The following is a 22,518-nucleotide window of genomic DNA, read 5'->3' as shown; positions in this document are numbered from 1 at the left end:
TAGATGCAGGCTGTTAAACAAACAGATGGATGCCTCCTATTGGACCCCAGCGTACTGTCCCCCATTTCTTATAGGCAAGACTCCAACTTCCATAACTTTCCTTGACTTCCAGAGAGCAGATGAGAACTTTCTCAAAGGAGAAGCAGCCAAGAAACCACCTGAGGCAAGATTAAAGGGACCAGGGAAGCTCATCAAGATTACGAGACCTGAGACACTGCACACACCCGAATCCTGTCAGCAACCAAACACTGAAGTATTGTTATAAAAAGTGAAGATCAGTCTGTCCGACTCTCTGTGACCCCATGCACTGTATCCCACCAGGCTCCTCCATCCATGGGGTTTTCCAGGCAAGGGTACTGGAGTAGGTTGCCATTTCCTTCTCCAGGGGATCTTCCCAACTCAGGGATCGAACCTGGGTCTCCCACATTGTAGGCAAATGCCTTACCATCTGAGCCACCAAGCTTTGTTATAAAACTCCTTATCAAATCCTCTCAGGTTGGGACACATAGTTTTTGAGGCAGGAGCCTGCTGTGTCCCTCTTTGCCTAGCAAAGCAATAACACTTCGCTTTTCTACTTAACCCAAAACAGTCTCTAAAGTTTGATTCGGCACTTGTGTACAGACAGGCTAAGCTACTGGCATCAGCTTCACCTAATTCAGTGTTGCCTATGACTCCCAACACTCACACTGTCATCCACAGTCAATCTTCCAAAGTCATCCATAACCAGCCTTAGGCAATGTGTGTTGGGGGAAGGAGGAGGGGAGTGGAGACATTTTATGTTATGATCAACTTCAGTACCAAATCCACAGGGCCTGTCTCATGATGAAATCATAATAATAACAGTTAGCATTTACTTATACATTTTTTTTTTAATTTTTGTTTTTGAGGGTTTTCTTGTTAGTGTGTGCTGGTTGGTTGGTTTGTTTGTTTGTTTGTTTGAGGGTTTTTATTTTCAAAACCTGCCATCCCGAAATTTATGTTCTAGTTGGGGGAGACAAATAAACAATAAAATACATAGGGTGCCCAAGGCACTATGGGCTATGGAAAAGAATAAAGCCATAAAGGGAAGAATAGAGAATAAAGGGAAGGATGTAATGAGGGAGCACTGGCAGGAGAGAGGCAAGGATGGGCCTCTCTGAAGGGTGAGCTTGGAGGGTGGCAGCCCAGGCCAGTGTGGGGGTGGGTGGGATGGTACAAGGTAAGGTCAGAGAGGCCAGGCCCGGGACCCAGGGGTATGGCTCCAGGTAAGTCTTGGCTGTTGTTGTTGTAGTGGTTTTAGTCACTAGACCCTACCAGGACTATAGCCTACCAGACTCCTCCCCATGGGAGAATCCCATCCATGGGATTCTCCAGGCAAGAATACTGGAGTGGGTTGCCATTCCCTTCTCCAGGGGATCTTCCCGACCCAGGGATCAAACCCAGGTACTCCTGCACTGCAGGAAGATGCTTTACCCTCTGACCTACCAGGGAAGGAGGTTGTGTCCAACTCTTTTGCAACCCCATGGACTGTCCCATTAATTGTAGCCCACCAGGCTCCCTGGTGGCTCAGACAGTAAAGCATCTGCCTACAGTGCAGGAGACCGGGTTAAATCCCTGGGTCAGGAAGATGTCCTGGAGAAGGCAATGGCAACCCACTTTTGGGGGCTTCCCTTGTAGCTCAGTCAGTAAAGAATCTGCCTGCAGTCCAGAACACCTGGGTTCAATCCCTGGGTTAGGAAGATCCCCTGGAGAAGGAAATGGCAACCCACTCCAGTATCCTTGCCTGGAAAATCTCATGGACAGAGGAGCCTGGTGGGCTGCAGTCCATGGGGTCGCAAAGAGTTGGGCACGACTGAGCAACTAACACTTACTTACTTAGGCTCCTCTGTCCATGATATTTCCCAGGCAAGAAAACTGGAGTGGGTTGCTGTTTCCTTCTCCGGGGGATCTTCCTGACCCAGGGACAGAACCCATGTCTCCTGCATTTCACAGGGATTGCCTACCACTGAGTCACCTGCGAAGCCCAAGTCCTGTTAAGTGTGGATTAAGTTCTGAGTCAAATAAGAAGCTACCAAGGACTAACATAATATGATTTACATATTAAAAGGATCCTCTGGTGTGTTAAGAAGAAACTGTAGGAGGATAGATTAGATGTGGGAAAAGCTAGTTAGGAGATTTAACAATAACCCAGAAGACAGAGGACAGTAGCAGGGACCAAGGTGTAGCCTGGAAATGACAAAAAATGTTTAGTCTAGATTTACTCTGAAGGCGAATTGACAGGATTTGCTGATGGACTGGATATGAGATTAAAGAGAAAGAAAGAAGTTGAGGATGACTCCTAGGATTCTGTCTAAGTGAGCAGAAGGATGGAAGCACTTTTTTGAGGTGAGAAAATCTCAAAGAACAGGTACATATATGTATACATGAAGGGGTAGAGGAAGCAGGAATTTGATTTAGGGTATGTGCTGTGGCTCAGCAGGTAAAGAATCTGCCTGTGATGCAGGAGACCTGGGTTTGATCCCAGGGTTGGGAAGTATCCCATGGAGAAGGGAAAGCCTGGAGAATTCCATGGACTGTATAGTCCAAGGGGTCGTAAAGAGTTAGACACGACTGAGCAACTTTCATTTCACTTCATGTCAAATTTGGAAACTCTAATAGAAATCTAAGTGATGAGGTCAAGTACATAGTTAGTCTAAATGTCAAGCAAGAGATCCAAGCTGGAGAGAGAAATGTGGGACTCAGCAGGGCACTGAGGGCATTTAAGGCCCTGACACTGGATAAAATCACTCAGGAAGTGCGTGATGACAGAGCAAAGAGCTGACAACTCAGCCCCAGGCTCTCCAACACTAAAGGGCTGGAGAGGAAGGAATCAGGCAAAAGAGACTAAAAATAAATAGACAAGTAAGAAGATGCTGCTTCCCTAAAAGCCCAATGAAGAAAGAATTCAAGAAGGAAAAAAGTCAATGCTGCTGACAGATCAAGAAGGAGAAGGCTTAGGAACTTCCCTGGTGATCTAGTGACTAAGAATCCATACTCCCAATGCAAGCGGTATGGGTTTGATCCCTGGTCAGAGAACTGGATCCCACATGCTGCAACTAAGGGTCCCATGTGCCAGCAACTAAGACCTGGAGCAGCCAAATAAATAAATATTAAAAAAGAATAAGAAGAAGGCTTTTGATCTAACAGTGACCTTGACAAGAGCTATTTCCTTGGAGTGATGGAGCTAGAAGCCAGGTTGGAGGGTTTTAGGAGAAACAAGGAAAAGAGAAACTGGAAACAGCAAGTGTAGATGACTCTTTTGAGGGTTTTTCTGTAGCAGAGAACAGAGGAATGAGACTGTAACTAGAGGGGAATTTGGGGTCTAGGGTGGTTATTTAGTGAAAATGGGAGCTATTAAAACATGTCTGTACAATCATGAGAATGACCAGTAGAGAAGAAACCCATGATGCAGGAGATTACCAGAAGTGCCGACGTTGAGCAGATGAAAGTAGACAGGAAGAGAGGAATAGGCAGGGATGGGTCTCCCACAGAAACAAGAGGGAAGAGGGAAGGAAGCTGATGGGTGTGGGGTGTGAGCGTGTGCTCTTCTGAGAGCTTCTGTTTTCTTGATGAAATAGGAAACCAAGAGCAGCTGAGAGAAAGGTTGAAGGAGGTAATGGGGATTTGCAAAGAAAGGAGAAAATACTACACAGTGACCCAGGAGGGTGAACATGTCGGGGAAAATTTGTGTGATGGATGGGCAACAAGGAGGCTTCACTTGAGGTGGGACATTATGAATTTAAATGGAACTTGTCATGAAGATGTAGAGAAAAGGGAACCCTTATATGTTGTTGATGAGAATGGAAATTGGTGCAGCCACTAATGTGTGGAGTTTAGCCACTCCACACTAAAACAGTATGGGGTTTTCTCAAAAACCTAAAGCACTGTCATATGACCCAAAAATTCCACTCCTGGGTATACATCTGAAAAAAACAAAATCAGTAATTCGAGAAGATATATGTACTCCAATATTCACAGCAGCACTACTTGTAATTGCTAAGATATGGAAGCAACTTAAGTGTCCATCAACAGGTGAATGAAAAAAGAAGAGGGAGCATGTATATACCATGGACTACTACTCAGCCCATAAACAAGGACAAAATTTTGCCATTTGCAACAACATGAATGGACTTGGGGAGTATCAGGCTAAGTTAAATGTCAGACCACTTATATACATAGCATTTAAAAAATAAAACAAACTAGTAAGTATAACAAAAAAGAAACAGACACACAGATATAGAGAACAAACTAGTGGTTACTAGTGGGGAGAAGAAGAGCAGGAGCGGTAAGATGCAAAGAGGATTAAGTGATATAAGTTATTATGCACAAAATAAATACACTATAAGGATATACCATATAATTGGGAATATAACAACTGTAAGTAGAGTATAACCTTTAAAAATTTTGAACCACTATGTTGTGTACTTGTAACTTATATAATATTGAATGTCAACTATACTTCAAATTATAAAAAAAAAAGGAGTCTCGTCTCTGTGGTGGTGTGTTAAGAGGCCCAGAAGCTAAACTCATGAAGAGCTGGGTTTCCAAAGCCCACCATGTGCCAGGCATTATGCCTCATACACTTTGACTCTCATTACGGCTGCCCCATGACAAGGTAGGCATTACTATCTCCATTTTACAAATGAGGGAACCTACACAGAGAGGCCAAACGATGTACCCAAACCACAGTAAAAAGCAGAACCAGAACTCAAACCAGGCAGTCTAATGCAGCACCACTACCACCCATGCTATGCAAAACAGTTGTCTCAGATTGGAGTACTCCTTTCCATTTTCAGACCTTTATAACGGCTTCCAAAATAATCTTTTTTCCATGAAATGACTAGATTTTAAATCCAATATAAACCTTTCAACGGTCACCTCAATTCAAAGTAGTTAACAGTTGTTCTCTTTGGGATGAGAAGTAATGCAGAGCCAGCAGGTTGGGAAGGAAAGAGCAAAGGTTAAATAAACTACAATCCTGAGCCTAGAAGAAAAAGGATAAGAAATAAGTTAGTTCTTGCTTAGAACTAAAGGAGGCTGACTGATCCCGATTACTATGTCCTAAAAATCAGAATAGATCTTCAATAAATGGTGTTGGGAAAACTGGACAGCTACATGTAAAAGAATGAAATTAGAACACTTCCTAACACCATACACAAAGAAAACTCAAAATGGATTAAAGACCTAAATGTAAGAGCAGAAACTATAAAACTCTTAGAGGAAAACATAGGCAGACCACTCGATGACATAAATCAAAGTAAGATCCTCTATGACCCATATCCTAGAGTAACAGAAATAAAAACAAAAGTAAACAAGTGGGACCTGATTAAACTTAAAAACTTTTGCACAGCCAAAGAAACTATAAACAAGGTGAAAAGGCAAGCCTCAGAACGGGAGAAAATAATAGTAAATGAAACAACTGACAAAGGATTAATTCCAAAATATACAAGCAGCTCATACAACTCAATACCAGAAAAACAAACAACCCAATCAAAAAGTGGGGAAAAGACCTAAATGGATAAACAGACATTTCTCCAAAGAAGACATACAGATGGCTAACAAACACATGAAAAGATGGTCAACATCACTCATTATTAGAGAAATGTAAATGAAAATTACAATGAGATATCACCTCACACTGGTCAGAATGGCCCTCATCAAAAAGTCTACAAACAACAAATGCTGGAGAGGATGTGGAGGACAGGGTGTGGAGAAAAGGGAACGCTCTTGCACTGTTGATGGGAATGTAAATTTATATAGCCGCTATGGAAGACGTATGGAGATTCCTTAAAAAACTAGGAATAAAACCACCATAGGACCCAGCAATCCCACTCCTAGGCATATACCCTGAGGAAACCAAAATTGAAAGAGACACATATATCCCATTGTTCATTGCAGCACTATTTACAATAGCTAGAACATGGAAGCAACCTAGATGTCCATCAACAAATGAGTGGATAAAGAAGTTGTGGTACATATACACAATGGAATATTACTCAGCCATAAAAAGGAATGCATTTGAGTCAATTCTAATGAAGTGGATAAACCTAGAACCTATTATACAGAGTGAAGTGAATCAGAAAGATAAAGATAAATACTGTATTCTAACACATATATACAGAATCTAGAAAAATGGTACTGAAGAATTTATTTACAGGGCAACAATGGAGAAACAGACATAGAAAATAGACAAATGGACATGGGGAGAGGGGAGGAGAGGGTGAGATGAATGGAAAGAGTAACATGGAAAGTTACATTACCATATGTAAAACAGATAGCCAATGGGAATTTGCTGTATGTCTCAGGAAACTCAAACAGGGGCTCTGTATCAACCTAGAGGGGTGGGATGGGGAGGGAGCTTCAAAAGGGAGGGGATATATGTATACCTATGGCTGATTCATGTTGAGGTTTGACAGAAAACTGCAAAATTCTGTAAAGTAATTATCCTTCAATAAAAAATAAATTAATTAAAAAAAAAATCAGAACAGAAACATAAAGGAGTTTAAAAGTATTTTTTTCCCCACAGAATTCTTAAAGACAATGACAGGCACACACCTTACTTGCTGGCAACGTGGACGATGTTGCTAGATGATGAACTCATCATCTTTACTGCCAACATTTTCTCAGTGCCTGAGTGCTCTTTAAAAATACATATTTGGAAATAAATGCAATTTTCCACATTAGAAAAAAATACTATTTGGGTTTCTTAATATTAACAACAACAGTAATAATAGCACCAGAATAATAGCAACTGACTATGTATGGCAAACACTACGATGGGTCCCTGATACTGTTTCCTGAGTTAAACCTACTCCATAAGGCAAGCATTCTGATTCCCATTCTGTAGACAATTCTAGAGCTCAGAGGGGTTAAGAAATATGACCTAAGTCACATAACCAGTAAGTGGCAGAACTCTGAATCTGCGAACATCTGGGCCTGGATTAGGCAATAAACAGGGAGGAGACAGGCATACAACCAGAAATAGTCACTAACTGGGTCAAGGAACTGTCACTAAACTTAAATAATACACTTTTAAGCAATTCAGTCCGGGAAACTTACAAAAGGGTTGGTACCTAAATTCAGAGTATACTTCGTAAGAGAAACACCAAAGTCTCCATGACATACAACAGGCCCACATGGCTATTTTCTGAAAATTTTTTTTTTTTTAAATTGGAGGCCAATTACTTTACAATATTGTCCTTGTTTTTGCCACACATTGACATGAATCAGCCATGGGTGTACACGTGTTCCCCATCTTGAACCCCCCTCCCACTGCCCTCTTTCTGAAATTTTAAAAGAACAAAACAAAACAAAACAAAAACAATTCCACTCTCCCTATTGAACCAAGTGTTCCCTGCCTCTAAATGTATTTGGATGGAGATCAGAAAGAGACTCAGACAAAAGGGCCTCAAGGAAACCACTCCTAGCCCTGGTTTCACCAGGGAGGCTGTCCTTTGAAGTCTCTCCCAACAGTTTCACTTAGATGTTTTTCTCTCCAAGACAAGGAATGATTCCTCAGAGATCCACCACTGGAAGGCAGAGAAACAAACTATCACATATGGGTATGTCAGGAGTTTTTTGTTTGTTTAATATTAGTTTGCTTTAAACTTTGCTTCTTACCTGGATCAACATCAGAAGAGCAAGGAATAGAACAAGCTTCCTCAGAACTAAAAGCTTCACTGTTGGTCTGCTGGCTGGGTCTCTGCAACACATAATCCCTTATGTCATAAGCTGATGGCAGGTCCAAAGCATTGCTCTCCTCTGTCTGGCTACCTGGAGTGGTCTCCTGGGTTGCCATAGTCCTGCATGAAAAAAAATGAGACAATTCAATATAGAAGGCATTGCATGAAAGAAGCCTCCATTACTGCCATGGCTCAAAGCACCTTAAAGGCCAAACAACAGTAGAATCAGAATAATTTACTTTCCTGTTATTAATGGTTTTCTTTGTCTTCATTTTAGACCCAGTATTTGTTCACTATGTCTCTCCATTATGAGAAATAAATAATTCTCAGTACAGAAAGAAACCATGAATAATTTCAACTGGAAAATGAACTGCATGTCTGATAAGGATGAAATACGGTGCAGCAGTACAATCCAAGGTCTGAATAAATATTTAACAATATGGGAAACTGTCCATGATATAGTAAATGTAAAAAGATTTTAAAACTACAGATTTTATAAAATATCATGTGTGAGATACGTGTGTATGAAATATACAGACCTATAGCTAGAAAGGGCTTCCCAGGTGGCACTAGTGGTAAAGAACCCACCTTTCAAAGCAGGAGACGTAAGAGACTCTAGTTCAACCCCTGGGATGGGAAGATTCCCTGGAGGAGGGCATGGCAACCCACTCCAGTATTCTTGCCTGGAGAATCTCATGAACAGAAGAGCCTGGAGGGCTACAGTCGATAGAATTGCAAAGAAGGGTACATGACTGAAGCAACTTAGCATGTATGTACACACCCACATAGCTAGAAAAAACAAGTCTGGAAGGGTATGAAAAGTAAAAGTGAAAGTGTTAGTAGCTCAGTCATGTCCAACTCTTTGTGACCCCATGGACTGTAGCCTGCCAGGCTCCTCAGTCCATGGAATTCTCCAGTATACTCCATCTTAATTCCAGTGATAATTAATTCAGTGGTTTAATTCCTGGATGAAAGTGAAAGTGGAGAGTGAAAAAGTTGGCTTAAAGCTCAACATTCAGAAAACAAAGATCATGGCATCTGGTCCCATCACTTCATGGGAAATAGATGGGGAAACAGTGGAAACAGTCTCGGACTTTATTTTTTTGGGCTCCAAAATCACTGCAGATGGTGATTGCAGCCATGAAATTAAAAGACGCTTACTCCTTGGAAGGAAAGTTATGACCAACCTAGATAGCATATTCAAAAGCAGAGACATTACTTTGCCAACAAAGGTCCGCCTAGTCAAGGCTATGGTTTTTCCTGTGGTCATGTATGGATGTGAGAGTTGGACTGTGAAGAAGGCTGAGTGCCGAAAAATTGATGCTTTTGAACTGTGGTGTTGGAGAAGACTCTTGAGAGTCCCTTGGACTGCAAGGAGACCCAACCAGTCCATTCTGAAGGAGATCAGCCCTGGGATTTCTTTGGAAGGAATGATGCTAAAGCTGAAACTCCAGTACTTTGGCCACCTCATGCGAAGAGCTGACTCATTGGAAAAGACTCTGATGCTGGGAGGGACTGGGGGCAGGAAGAGAAGGGGACGATAGAGGATGAGATGGCTGGATGGCATCACTGACTCGATGGACGTGAGTCTGAGTGAACTCTGGGAGTTGGTGATGGACAGGGAGGCCTGGCGTGCTGCAATTCATGGGGTCGCAAAGAGTCAGACACGACTGAGCGACTGAACTGAACTGAACTGAATTCCTGGGTAGTGAGATTACAGGTGACTTGCATCTTCTTCTGTAACCTTCAGACAACTGTTAACATGCCAGGCCTCGAGGATACAAAGGTGAGTATGATAGATACTTCCTTTGAGTTGCTTACATTTGGATGATCCAAACACAGAGACAGACAATGCTAACACCATGATAAGGTGGAGAGACACCCAGAGAGGGGCAGTGGGCCTTCTGGAGGAGACTGTCCCCAGGCATGGGGCAGGCCATGGCTGGCTCCCAGAAGAACCAGCTTGGCCCACTCCAAGTAGCAAGGGGTGTCGGGAGTGTGAAGTGAGAGTCAAGGACAGTCACATATTGGTTAACCGGGGAGGGACAAACCTGTGGTTGCAGATAGATGGCCATGGGACCTCTGCTCTTCCTTACCACCTCTAGGAAGGACAGCAAGGCCTGGACTTGTCAACAACGTGGATACACACACCCTCTAGCTGAGCTCTGAAGACCTCAAAGGAGGCTTACTGGGTTCACCATTTGGACATTTCTTGTTAAAAACTAGGTGTCCCTTACCCCACCTGGTTGATGTCTACCTGAGGGCTGGAAGGCTCTTTGTCAGCCCTGCCCACCTCTCTGTAAAGTAATTATGGGCCTGGGAAGATCATGGACCCTCTGCTACTCTCTGCCTCATCAGCTGTCATCAGTAAACCTTACTAAGGTCAACATTATGCCTTGTGACTGTCATGGGCCATCAAGGACCACGAAGAGAAGACACATGGTCAGATCTGCAGATTTGGCAGCTGAACAGCAACGGATTTGCAGGACCTAAGTAAGCCCAGTGGCAGGCAATTTCAGAAGCAACAGGAATTCAATCACCTGCTGTGGTCCCAGGGAGGAAGAGCATGTGAATGAGGGCAGGACACTAGCAGCCAAGAGCAGAGGGCAGGTTAAGAACATATTTAGGAACAGAGATGAGAGTCAAACTTAATAACTAAATGGATAAAGGGAGGAACCAGGAGTCAACAAGGAGTGACAGCTTCAGTGATGGGGCTATATTATCAATTGACTTAGAGCAGACAGGAGAAACACAGGCTTGGAAGGAGGCAGTATTCCAAACTATGGAATACTATCCAGCTGTTAAAATGACAGTCAGAACTTAAAAGATGTATGTCTGAATGACAGAAGCAATTTCAGAATAACATGAACAGTATACTAATATGAGAAGTTAACATTTATTGAGTGCTTATTGGATGCCAGGCACTGTGCTAAGAGCTTCCTCCACAACAGTCCTATGAGGCAGGTAATTTTATTACATATCACCCTCATTTACAGTCAGATAGTCAGTTTCCAAACACAGCAGAAGCAGAGTAACTCACCCAAGGAAACCTGTGTAGAAAGTATCAACCTAGGATGAACCCAGCTCTAAGACCTGCCAGCCTTCTGTGCCTCAGAGCCTCCTGACTGCAGCCCAAGCTACCACCTGATCAGGCAAAAATAGGGAGGTATAAAAACAAATAAACACAGAGACATGGCGAGATCATTCTTGTCTGAGGGCACCCAGTCACATGCCATTGTGGACATTCCTTCAGGCAGACAGTGAGCCAAGACATCAGCCAATTGTTTCTGAAAGGAGTGATCAAGGTTCCCAAAGAAGTAAGAACATCCTGTCTTTCCACAGGTGCTGAATTAGCCTACTAAGCCTGAAATTTCAGCAAACATATCTGCTGCAGGCATCTGTGGCTCCTCCTTCTGCTCTCATTTTACCAAACACTGCTCTAGAGGCTTCTGGAAGGGAACAAGCAGGTCAGTGAATGACAACCAAGTATCCTGCCTGCCTACAAAGATGCCTTGGAATCAGCCAAGGGTCTCCTGCATTGCAGGCAGATTCTTAACCAACTGAGCTAACAGGGAAGCCACATATATACAATGTAATATTCTGCCATATAAAAGAGTAAATCTTGCCATTTGCAGCAATGTGAATGAACCTAGAGGGCATTATAAATGAAATGAGTCAGAGAAAGACAAATACTTTATGATCTCTCTTATATGTAGAATCCAAAAAAGCTTTATATGTATATATGTAATGTATTCACATGTGGCTTCCCTGATAGCTCAGTTGGTTTTGGTTTTGGATTAAAAAAATCACTGCCAAGACCTATATGGTATAGGAATTTTACTGTTTTAGGTCTTAAATTCAAGTCTTTAATCCATTTGAGTTAATTTTTGCGTATAGTGGTCCAGTTTCATTCTTTTGCATGTGGCTGCCAATTTTCCCAGCACTATGTATTGAAAAGACTATCCTTTCCCCATTGAATATGCTTGTCTCCTTTATCATAAACTAACTGATCATATATGTATAGGCTTATTTCTGAACTCTCTATTCTGTTCTACTGATTTATGTGTTTATGCCAATACCATACTGTTTTAATTATTATAGCTTTGTAATATAAATCAGGGAGCATGATACCTGAAGCTTCATTCTCAAGATTGCTATGGCTATTCAGCATCTTTCATAGTTCCACAAATTTTAGTATTTTGTTGTTGTTTTATTACTGTGAAAAATGTCATTGGGATTTTGATAGATATTGCACTGAATAAGCATATGGTTTGGGGTAGCATGGACATTTTAATATTAATTCTTTCAATCCATGAGCACAGAATCTTTCCATGTATTTGTGTCTTCTTTAATTTCTTTCATTAATATCTTGTAGTTTTCACTATACAGATGTTTCATTTTCTTGGTTAAATTTATTCCTAGGTAAAAACAAAAAAATTTTAAGAAGAAAATTTATTCCAAGGTATTTTATTCTTTTTGATGCAACTGTAAATGGGATTGTAGTCTTAATTTCTCTTTTCAATAGTTCACTATGTAACAGATTTTTTTGTGTTGATTTTATATCTCACAACTTTGCTGAATTTATTAGTTCCAACAGTTTGTTGATAGAGGTTTTAGGGTTTTCCATTCATAATATCATGTCATTTGCAAATAGTGACAGTTTTACTTCTTTTCCAATTGAGACGCCTTTCACTTCTTCTCTTGCCTAATTGCTCTGGCTATAACTTCCATCCTATGTTGAATACAAGTGGCACGTGTAGCCATCATTGTCTTGTTCCTGATCTTAGCTGTGGGCTTGTCACACATGGTCTCTGCCTAGATTTCACAATTAACATTTTACTATGATTCTCTTTTTCAGATACAGCTATCCAACCCTCTATTACTCTATCAGTTCACCTTATTTTTATACATATTTCCATTTAAAAATTGATAATAATGAAAGCTTCTGAGGGGATGCTAAAGATATAATCAGTTTGCATTTTCAAAGGCTCGCTCTGTCAGCTGAGTGAAGCACGAATCAGAGGAGAGTAAACATGAAGCAGGGAACACAGCTAGGAAGATTTCAGAAATGTCCTAAGATATGCAGGTGCTCTGGAGTTGAAGAGACAGATCTCACTTTTTAGCTGTCATCCTGGGCAAGTCACTTAACCTCAGTTTCTTCATCTATAAAAATGGTTGTCATAAGAATTATACAAAATGTATGCACATAAAATACTTAGTACAGTCTCTGCATTCAATAATGGCTAGCTCCAAGAAGTAAAAATAGTAATAATTAAAAAACAAATCATAAGCTCCTCTCTTTCCAGACTATCACCAGCCCATTTGCCCCTCTATTTCCCATTCTGTAGCCATCTTGCTTCTTTCATTCTTTACCAGTATATTTTACGGTCCACAATCTTATTAATACCCTGATCTTCCCCACCCTGCCCATCCTGTCTTTTCCTCAACTATCTACCTACTGGACATGAGAGTCATCAAACAGGTGGGGGCAGACTGACTCACTCTAACTATCTGAGTACCCACATATAATGGGCTGTCTGGCCAAATAAATCCTGAGATGTTTATCTCATAACTTCCTCTCAGTCCCCTGCTTTTTAAAAATATTTATTTATTTGGATGCCCCAGGTTTTAGTTGCTGCATGTGGAATCTAGTTTCCTGACCAGTGATCAAACCCAGGCCCTGTGCATTGTCAGCACAGAACCTTAGCCACTGGACCAAAGGAAAGTCCCTCAACACTTTCAGGTTTTCTCTGAGTGAGTGAGTGAAGTTGCTCAGTCGTGTCTGACTCTTTGCAACCCCATGGCCTATAGTCTATCAGGCTCCTCCGTCCACGGGATTTTCCAGGCAATAGTACTGGAGTGGGTCGCCATTTCCTTCTCCAGGGTATCTTCCCGACCCAGGGATCGAACACGGATCTCCCTCATTTTAGACAGATGCTTTACCATCTGAGCCACCAGGGAAGTCCTTGTGTTTTCTCTACTCTTCTTCAATTGGACCCTCCCCATCACTCTCACAACTTCCTCTTCATTACAATAGATCATCTTACTTCCCAACTGACAAGGAAACAGAATCCAGCAGAGGAACTTCATCTCCATCAAAACATAATAAAGGCTCCCATATCTGTGCTCAGTCATGTCCAGCTCTTTGCAACCCCATGGACTTGCAAGGCTCTTCTGTCCATGGATTTTTTCCAGGCAAGAATACTAGAGCAGGTTGCCATTCCCTTCTCCAGGGAATCTTCCTGACCTAGGGATGGAACCTGGGTCCCCTAAATTGCAGACAGATTCTTTACCATCTGAGCCAAGCTGTCCCTTGTGTGGCAAAGGCCAACAACTATACCTGGGTTTTAGATTCAACTCTCTGGACCTTTCCAGAAGCCTTAAGTGATGATAATCCCTTCTCTGGCTTCTGTTTCACTGGATCTTCACTTACACTTTTTAAATCACTCTCATTTTCAATAAAAACTGGTATATAAAAGAATGTCCTTATTCTTTGGAATGGTACCCAAATATTTTAGTTTTAGAGAAATATGATGTCTGCAACATATTCATATATATTTTTGTTGTTGTTCAGTCGGTCAGACGTGTCTGACTCTTTGTGACCCCATGGACTGCAGCATGCCAGGCTTCCCTGTCCATCACCAACTCCTGGAGTTTGCTCCATGAGTTTGCAAACTCATGTCCGTTGAGTCCATAATGCCATCCAACCATCTCATCCTGTGTTGCCCTCTTCTCCTTCTGCCCTCAATCTTTCCCAGAATCAGAGTCTTTTCCAATGAATCAACTCTTTGCATCAGGAGGCCAAAGTACTGGAGCTTCAGCTTCAGCATCAGTCCTTCCAATGAATATTCAGGGTTCCTTTTCCTTTAGGATTGACTAGCTTGATCTCTTTGCTTGATCTCCCTTTCCTTTAGGATTGACTGCTTGATCTCCCCCTATCCAAGGGACTCTCAAGAGCCTTACAAATAGCTGAGAAAAGAAGAGAAAGTAAAAAGGCAAAGGATAAAAGAAAAGATATACCCATCTGAATGCAGAGTTCCAAAGAATAGCAAGGAGAGATAAGAAAGCTTTCTTAAGTGAACAATGCAAAGAAACAGAGGAAAGTAATAGAATGGAAAACACTAGTGATCTCTTCAAGAAAATAAGAGATACCAAGGGAACATTTCATGCAAAGATGGGCAAAATAAAGGACAGAAATGGCAAGGACCTAACAGAAGCAGGAGGTATTTAGAAGAGGTGGCAAGAATACACAGAACTATACAAAAAAGATCTTAATGGCCTGGATAACCACAATGGTGTGGTCACTCACCTAGAGTCAGATATCCTGGAGTGTGAAGTCAAGTTGGCCTTAAGAAGCATTAATATGAACAAAGTTAGTGGAAGTGATGGAATTCAAGCTGAGCTGTTTAAAATCCTAAAAGATTATGTTGTTGAAGTGTTGTACTCAATATGCCAGCAAATTTGGAAAACTCAGCAGTGGCCACAGGACTGGAAAAGTCAGCTTTCATTCCAATCCCAAAGAAGAACAATGCCAAAGAATGTTCAAACTACCCACAATTACATTCATTTTGCATGCTAGCAAGGTAATACTCAAAATCCTTCAAGCTAGGCTTCAACAAAATATGAACTGAGAACTTCCAGATATATGTACATGTATAAGAGAGAGAATGATAAAGTAAATGGGGCAACTGTAGACAATTGGTGAATCTGGAAAATGTTATTTGAGAGTTCCTTGTACTAGTCTTGCAATTTTCTGAAAGGGTATAATTATATCAATATGAAAAGTTGTCAAGAAAGTAAAGCAAAAAGAAAACCTTTGACAACTGCCTTCCTTACAGCCAATCTCCTCTTACTTCCACAGACTTCTTAGGACTCTAGAATTGGCTCATTTCCTCATGTCCACCAACTCAGTCTCTCCACCATAACTTTTAGAAACTCCTTCTTCTGACATTCTTTCTTTACTTTTCAGGAAGCCACTCATGGGACTGACATCCCATCTCTGCCTGCTCTGTGGTTCATCTTCCATCTCCAACTGGACTTCTTCAAGGATCAGTCCAAGGCTTTCTCCTCTTCTTTACTCCTCTGAAACATTAATTACCACTCAGAAATGTCTAGTCTAGTTCCCCAACCTCCTTTCTTTCTGTCAGGTTTTCCAACAAGCCCTGTTTCTTCCCACTGAACCTATCCTTCCTTCTTGTAGATAACTGTTTTAAAAAATGGAAGAGGAGGGAACACTTCGAAGTTTACTCTATGAGCCCAGTATTATCCTAACACCAAAACTAGACAAACACATCACAAGAAAACTATAGACAAATATTATGAATACAGACAAAACTAGCAACATATAAAAAGGATTATACTCTGTGATCAAGCAGAACTTACCCCAGAAATACAAAGTCACTTTAACATCTGCAAATCAATGTAATACACTATAATAGAATAAGGGACAAAAACCACAACAGACACACACACACACACAATAATTTGACAAAGTCAAATACCCACTTGCTATCAAAACACTCAATAAGCTAGGAATAGAAGGGAACGTCCTCAATCTGATAAACAGCAATTTTTTTTTTTCTGGCCACTCATTGCAGCATGCACAACTTCCCCTAACAAGGGACCAAACCCATACCCCCTAGCCACTGGACCACCAGGGAAGTCCTAAAGGGCATTTTTTTTTTTTTTCCTAACGGGAATTTTTGAAAAACCTGTAGCTAGCATGGAACTTAATGGTGAAAGACTGAATGCTTTTGTGTTAAGATTGGCAACAATATTAACTGCTTTCATCATTTCTATACAACATTCTACTGAAGGTTTTAGCTGCACAATTAGGCAAGGAAATAAAATAAAAATTTTCCAGCTTGGACAAAGAAAAGTAAAACTATTTCTATTAGCAGAAGACGTGATCCTATGTATCGGAGAAGGCAACGGCACCCCACTCCAGTACTCTTGCCTGGAGAATCCCATGGACGGAGTAGCCTGGTAGGCTGCAGTCCATGGGGTCGCGAAGAGTTGGACACGACTGAGCGACTTCCCTTTCACTTTTCACTTTCATGCATTGGAGAAGGAAATGGCAACCCACTCCAGTGCTCTTGCCTGGAGAATCCCAGGGATGGCGGAGCCTGGTGGGCTGCCGTCTATGGGGTCACACAGAGTCGGATACGACTGAAGTGACTTAGCAGTAGCAGCATGATCTTATGTATAGAAAGTCCCAATGAATCCACTTAAAAAAAACTAGTGGAATAACTAAACAAGTTAATCAAGGTTGCAGGATACAAAGATCAATACAGAAAAATCATATGTATGTATATACACTAGCAGTAAACAATCTAAAAATGAAATTAGGACTTCCCTGGTGGTCCAGTGGTTAAGAATTTGTCTGCCAATGCAGCGATACAGCTTTGACCCCTGGTCCAAGAAGATCCCACATGCCTCGAGGCAACTAAGCCTTTGCATAACAACTACTTAGCCTGTGCTCTAGAGCCCATGTTCTACAACAAAAGAAGTCACCACAACGAGAAGCCCATGCACTGCAACTGGAGACTAACCCCAACTCATTGCAACTAGAGAAAGCCCAAACAAAGCAACAAAGACCCAGTGCAGCCAAAGATAAATAAAATAAACAAAAATAAATTGTAAAAAAGATAAAAATAAAATAATAATATAATTTCATTTATAAAAGCATAAAAAGAATAAAATACTGTAGCTCAGTCAGTAAAGACTCTGCCTGCAATGCAGGAGACCTGAGTTCTCTTCCTGGGTTGGGAAGAACTCCTGGAGAAGGAAATGGCAACCCACTCCAGTATTCTTGCCTGGAGAATCCCATGGACAGAGGAGCCTGGTGGGCTCCATGAGTCCATGAGGTCTCAAGAGTTGGACACAACTTAGCAACTAAACCACCATACATTTAATGAAAAATATGTAAGGCATGTACACTGAAAACTATTTTAAAATGTTGAAAGAAACTAAAGATCTAAGTGAATGGAAAGACATCCTATGTTCACAGAATAGAACACTTACTATTTTAAAATGACAATATTGCCCAAATTGATGTATGGATGAATACAATTCTTACAAAATCTGTTGGCTTTTTTTAAAATTTGCAGATGCTGACAAAACTATTTTAAAGATTCATATGGAAATGCAAGGGGTCCATAAAGCCGAACAATCTTAAAAACAAAGAACACGAAGTTATAGTATCCATACTTTTCGATTTCAAAACCAACTACAAACAAACAAACCACCAACTACAAGCTTCAGTAATCAAGGCTGTAGTATCGAAATAAGGACAGTCATAAAGGTCAATGTAATAAAATTGAGAGTTTTGACATAAAATTTTATATTTATGGTCAACTGATTTTCTCCAGCATCCAAGACAATTCCACAGGACAAAAACAGTCTTTTCAACACTGAGACAACTGGATATCCATATACAAAAAAAGGTAAAATAGCTCAAGTACTTTGGAAAACAGTTTAGCAGTTCCTCAGTTGTTAGAGTTACACTTGGATCAGGCAATTCCATTCCTAGGTATCAATATATATGTTCAAGAGAAATAAAAACATGTGTCTGCACAAACTGTACACAGATGTTCATGTGTGCATGCATGCTCAGTTGCTTAGTCATATTTGACTCTTGAGACCCCACGGACTGTAGCCCGCCAGGCTCCTCTACTCATGGGACTTTCCGAGCACGAATACTGGAGTGAGTTGTTATTTCCTCCTCCAGGGGATCTTCCCTACCCAGGGAACAAAACTGAGTCTCTTAAGTCGCCTGCATTGACAGGCGATTTCTTTACCAATGAGCCACCTCAGAAGCCCCCACAGATGTTCATAGCAGCTTTATTTATAAGAGCTAAAAAGGGGAAACGATCCAAATATCCATCAACTGATGAATGGATGAATAAAATGTGGGGGGCACTAGTGGTAAAATGCCTTATGGCAGAAAAAAAAAAAAAAAGAGGAATTAAAGAGCCTCTTGATGAAGATGAAAGAGGAGAGGGAAAAAGCTGGCTTAAAACTCAACATTCAAAAAAAGGTCATGGCATCTGGTCCCATCACTTCATGACAAACAGATGGGGAAACAATGGAAACAGTGACAGACTTTATTTTCTTGGGCTCCAAAATCACTGTGGAGGATGACTGCAGCCATGAAATTAAAATTTCATTCTTCCTTGGAAGAAAAGCTATGACAAACCTAGACAGCATATTAAAAAGTAGAGACATTACTTTGCCGGCAAAGGTCCGTCTAGTCAAAGCTACGGTTTTTCCAGTAGTCATGTATGGATGTGAGAGTTGGACCATAAAGAAGGCTGAGCACCAAAGCATTGATGCTTTTGAACTGTGGTGTCGGAGAAGACTCTTGAGAGTTCTTTGGACTGCAAAGAGATCAAACCAGTCAATCCTAAAGGAAATCAACCCTGAATATTCATTGGAAGGATTGATGCTGAAGCTGAAGCTCCAGTACTTTGGCCACCTGATGCAAACAGCTAACTCATTAGAAAAGACCCTGATGCTGGGAAACATTGAAGGCAGGAGAAGGGGAGGACAGAGGAGGAGATAGTTGGAAGGTATCACTGACTCAATGGATTTGAGTTTGAGCAAACTCTGGGAGATAGTGAAGGACAGGCAAGCCTCGCATCCTGTGGTTCACGGGGTTGCAAACAGTCAGACACAACTGAGCGACTGAAGGACAACAACTAGTGGTAAAGAACCCGCCTACCAATGCAGGAGATGTAAGAGATGCTGACTCAATCCCTGGGTGGGGAAGATCCCTTGGAGAAGGGCATGGCAAACCACTCCACTATACTTGCCTACAGAATCCCATTGATAGAGAAGCCTAGTGGGTTATGGGACATAGGGTGGCACTGAAGCAACTTAGCAAGAACACACACATATGAATATAAGGAATATTTTTCTGCAGTAAAGGAATCAAGTTCCAATACATGCTAGCACAAGAACAAACTTTTAAAACATTATACTTATACTTGGTGAAAGAAGCTACTCAAGAAAGACCACACGTTGTATGATGGCATTTATATCAAATATGCAAACAAACCTATAGAGACAAAAAGTAGACTAGTAATTGCCTAGGACTCTAGGGCCTCAGAAAGAGGCCCTTCTGAAGAGAGAGTGACTGCTAACTGATAACAGGGTTTTTCTTAGAGGTGATGAAAATATTCTAAAATTAGACTGTGATGATGGATGCACAATCCTGGGGGTATACGAAAAACCACGAGATTTTACACTTTAAATAAGCAAATTTTATAATATGTGAATTATAGTTTGGAAAAGTTATTTTTAAAAAAGAACCGAAGCTCATCTAGACACACTGCACGCAAATTCTGGGGCTTGCGCAAAGGGTTGCCTGCAGAGGCCGTGCAAGGTGGGGGTAGGAGGGGTTTGGAAACTTGCCCGGGAAAGCGGCCATAACTTCCCAATTATTAAAGAACGGTGTCCTAATTGCCTAGAGAATCCCCGCGATGCCTCGCGGAGAGCCCCCTCCCTCCCTACCTCCTCTCAATCGAGAGTCCGCAGAGAAAACAAGCCCAGAAAAGTCGCCAGGTCCCAGTTGCACTCACCACCGGGCAGTAGCTGCAGTCTGGAACCGGAAGCGGTTGCGCCACGTTTGTTATGGGAAGAGCGAGGTTTGAAAGGAAGTCACCAGAACCATCTTTACTTAGGGCAGGGAAGAAAGGGGAAAGGCAATTACGGGCATCTTGACTGAGGGCATTGGCCCTGTCGATGATGCGTTCCTGGAAGGAGTAGTTTGTTCGATTTCTAGAGGTTTATTGATCAGTGTGCTTAAAAGTGAAAGTCGCTCGGTCGTGTCCGACTCTTTGCGACCCCATGGACTATACAGTCCGTGGAATTCTCCAGGCCAGAATACTGAGGTGGGTAGCCTTTCCCTTCTCTAGGGGATCCTCCCAACCCAGGGATCAAACCCGGTTTCCCGCATTGCAGTGGGGATTGTTTACCAGCTGAGCTATAAGGGAAGCCCAAGAATACTGGAGTAGGTAGCCTATCCCTTCTCCCTCAGATCTTCCCGACCCAGGAATCAAACTGAGGTCTTATGCAATGCAGGCAAGTTTTTTACCAAATGAGCTATCAGGGAAGCCTGGTGTGCTTGGTAGACAGGAAATGGCATAGGAAAAATGTTTTAAATGTTTAAAAACCTGAATATCTATGTTTAAAAAAAGTGTAGTGAAGTTAACAAAAAGAATGTTAATATTTCAACATGTTGCATTCAAGTCAGTTCAGTTCAATTCAGTCGCTCAGTCGTGTCCCACTCTTTGCGACCCCATGAATCTCAGCACCCCAGGCCTCCCTGTCCATCACCAACTCCCGGAGTTCACCCAGACTCATGTCCATCGAGTCAGTGATGCCATCCAGCCATCTCATCCTCTGTCGTCCCCTTCTCCTGTCCCCAATCCCTCCCAGCATCAGAGTCTTTTCCAATGAGTCAACTCTTCGCATGAGGTGGCCAGAGTACTGGAGTTTCAGCTTTAGCATCATTCCTTCCAAAGAAATCCCAGGGCTGATCTCCTTCAGAATGGACTGGTTGGATCTCCTTGCAGTCCAAGGGACTCTCAAGAGTCTTCTCCAACACCACAGTTCAAAAGCATCAATTCTTCGGTGCTCAGCCTTCTTCACAGTCCAACTCTCACATCCATACAGAACCCTGTAAATTAGGAGTCCTAGATTTGTGAAAAATTTAAATACCACTGTCTAATCAGTGTCAGATACTTTGAGCTTACCACAAGTAAGCTGGCTGATGTAGTGACCTTTTGAAGGCAAATTTATAGATACAATTAGAAGTAAAACTAATTGTGAACTTTCCTTCACATTCAGGCAAATCTAACATAGCAACTGTAATTTTACTTTTACTTCCAGCTTTGTACTTTGATAATCAGTGTACAATTTTGATTTTCACATTTTTCTGTGTAATATGGCTCATAAAAACCACTCTTCCAAAGTAGCATGATAGAGTGTGATTCAAGAAACCCTGGAATGCTCAAACCCCTTCCTGAATATGCATGTACCCTTAACTTAAAAATTCCTTAATTCCCCTCCTCTCCATTTTAGAAATGATAAACTCAAATATAATTGAATGAAATGTATTATCTGATTGTGCAACCATTAAATATTATTTTTAAAATAACAAAAGGAAATTCTGGATCATGAACTGCATTGTCATTTTTCATGTCTCTTTAGTCTCCTTTAACCTCTGTTTCTCTGTACACAGATGTTTGTGCATCTTCTTTGTATTCTTGGCATTGTTTTTTTTTTTTTTTGATCGTGCTAGGTCTTCATCGCTGCATGTGGACTTTCTCTAGTTGGCAATCTAGTGGAGATCAGGAGCTACTCTCTAGTTGCAATGTACAGCCTTCTCACTGCAGTGGCTTCTCTTGTTGCACAGCACAGGCTCTAAGCGTGCTGGCTTCAGTAGCTGCAGTTTGCTGGCTCTAGAGTGTAGGCTCAGTAGTTGTGCCCCAAGTGCTTAGTTGCTCCTCAGTGTGTGGAATCTTCCCAGACCAGAAATTGAACTGGTGTTCTCTACATTGCAAGGTGGACTCTTAACCACTGGATCACCAGGGAAGCCTGGCATTGACATTTTTGAAGAGTACAGGTCAGTTGTGTTGTTGACTGTCCCTCAATCTGAGTTTTCCTGATGCTGCCACCCTGTTCTCAATGGCGCTGAACATTGCTGATCACTCCCGTCCTCTGGAAAGTCTTTGTCTCCGAGTTTCCCTGATAACACTTTCTCTCAGTTTCCTCTTTCCTCTCTCAATCATCTGAATCTCCTTTACACACTCTT

The 22,518-nt window shown here is 41.6% G+C and overlaps 1 protein-coding gene across 11 annotated transcripts in view; it reads right to left on the bottom strand.

Annotated features, from left to right (window-relative positions):
* Window positions 1-20,415, bottom strand: part of SHLD1 (shieldin complex subunit 1) — a 106,524-nt gene extending 86,109 nt beyond the window's left edge. For 3 of the 11 annotated variants that reach the window (XM_055544246.1, XM_055544248.1, XM_055544249.1), the window contains exons 1-2: window positions 20,214-20,322; window positions 7,639-7,820 (exon numbers count right to left, since the gene is read on the bottom strand). In XM_055544246.1, the coding sequence (XP_055400221.1) occupies window positions 7,639-7,816 (178 nt within the window). In that variant the 5' untranslated portion in view covers window positions 7,817-7,820; window positions 20,214-20,322. Of the gene's footprint in view, window positions 1-5,946; window positions 7,548-7,638; window positions 7,821-20,213 lie in introns of those variants that run through there. The other 8 variants (XM_055544247.1, XM_055544244.1, XM_055544251.1 and 5 more) reach the window with 7 other exon arrangements.
* Window positions 20,416-22,518: the final 2,103 nt, after the last annotated feature.

This window comes from Bubalus kerabau, chromosome 13 (assembly GCF_029407905.1).
Source record: "Bubalus kerabau isolate K-KA32 ecotype Philippines breed swamp buffalo chromosome 13, PCC_UOA_SB_1v2, whole genome shotgun sequence".
Lineage (NCBI taxonomy): Eukaryota > Metazoa > Chordata > Mammalia > Artiodactyla > Bovidae > Bubalus > Bubalus kerabau.
Note: the sequence above shows the minus strand (reverse complement) of the source record. Positions and strands in the feature narration are given on the sequence as shown.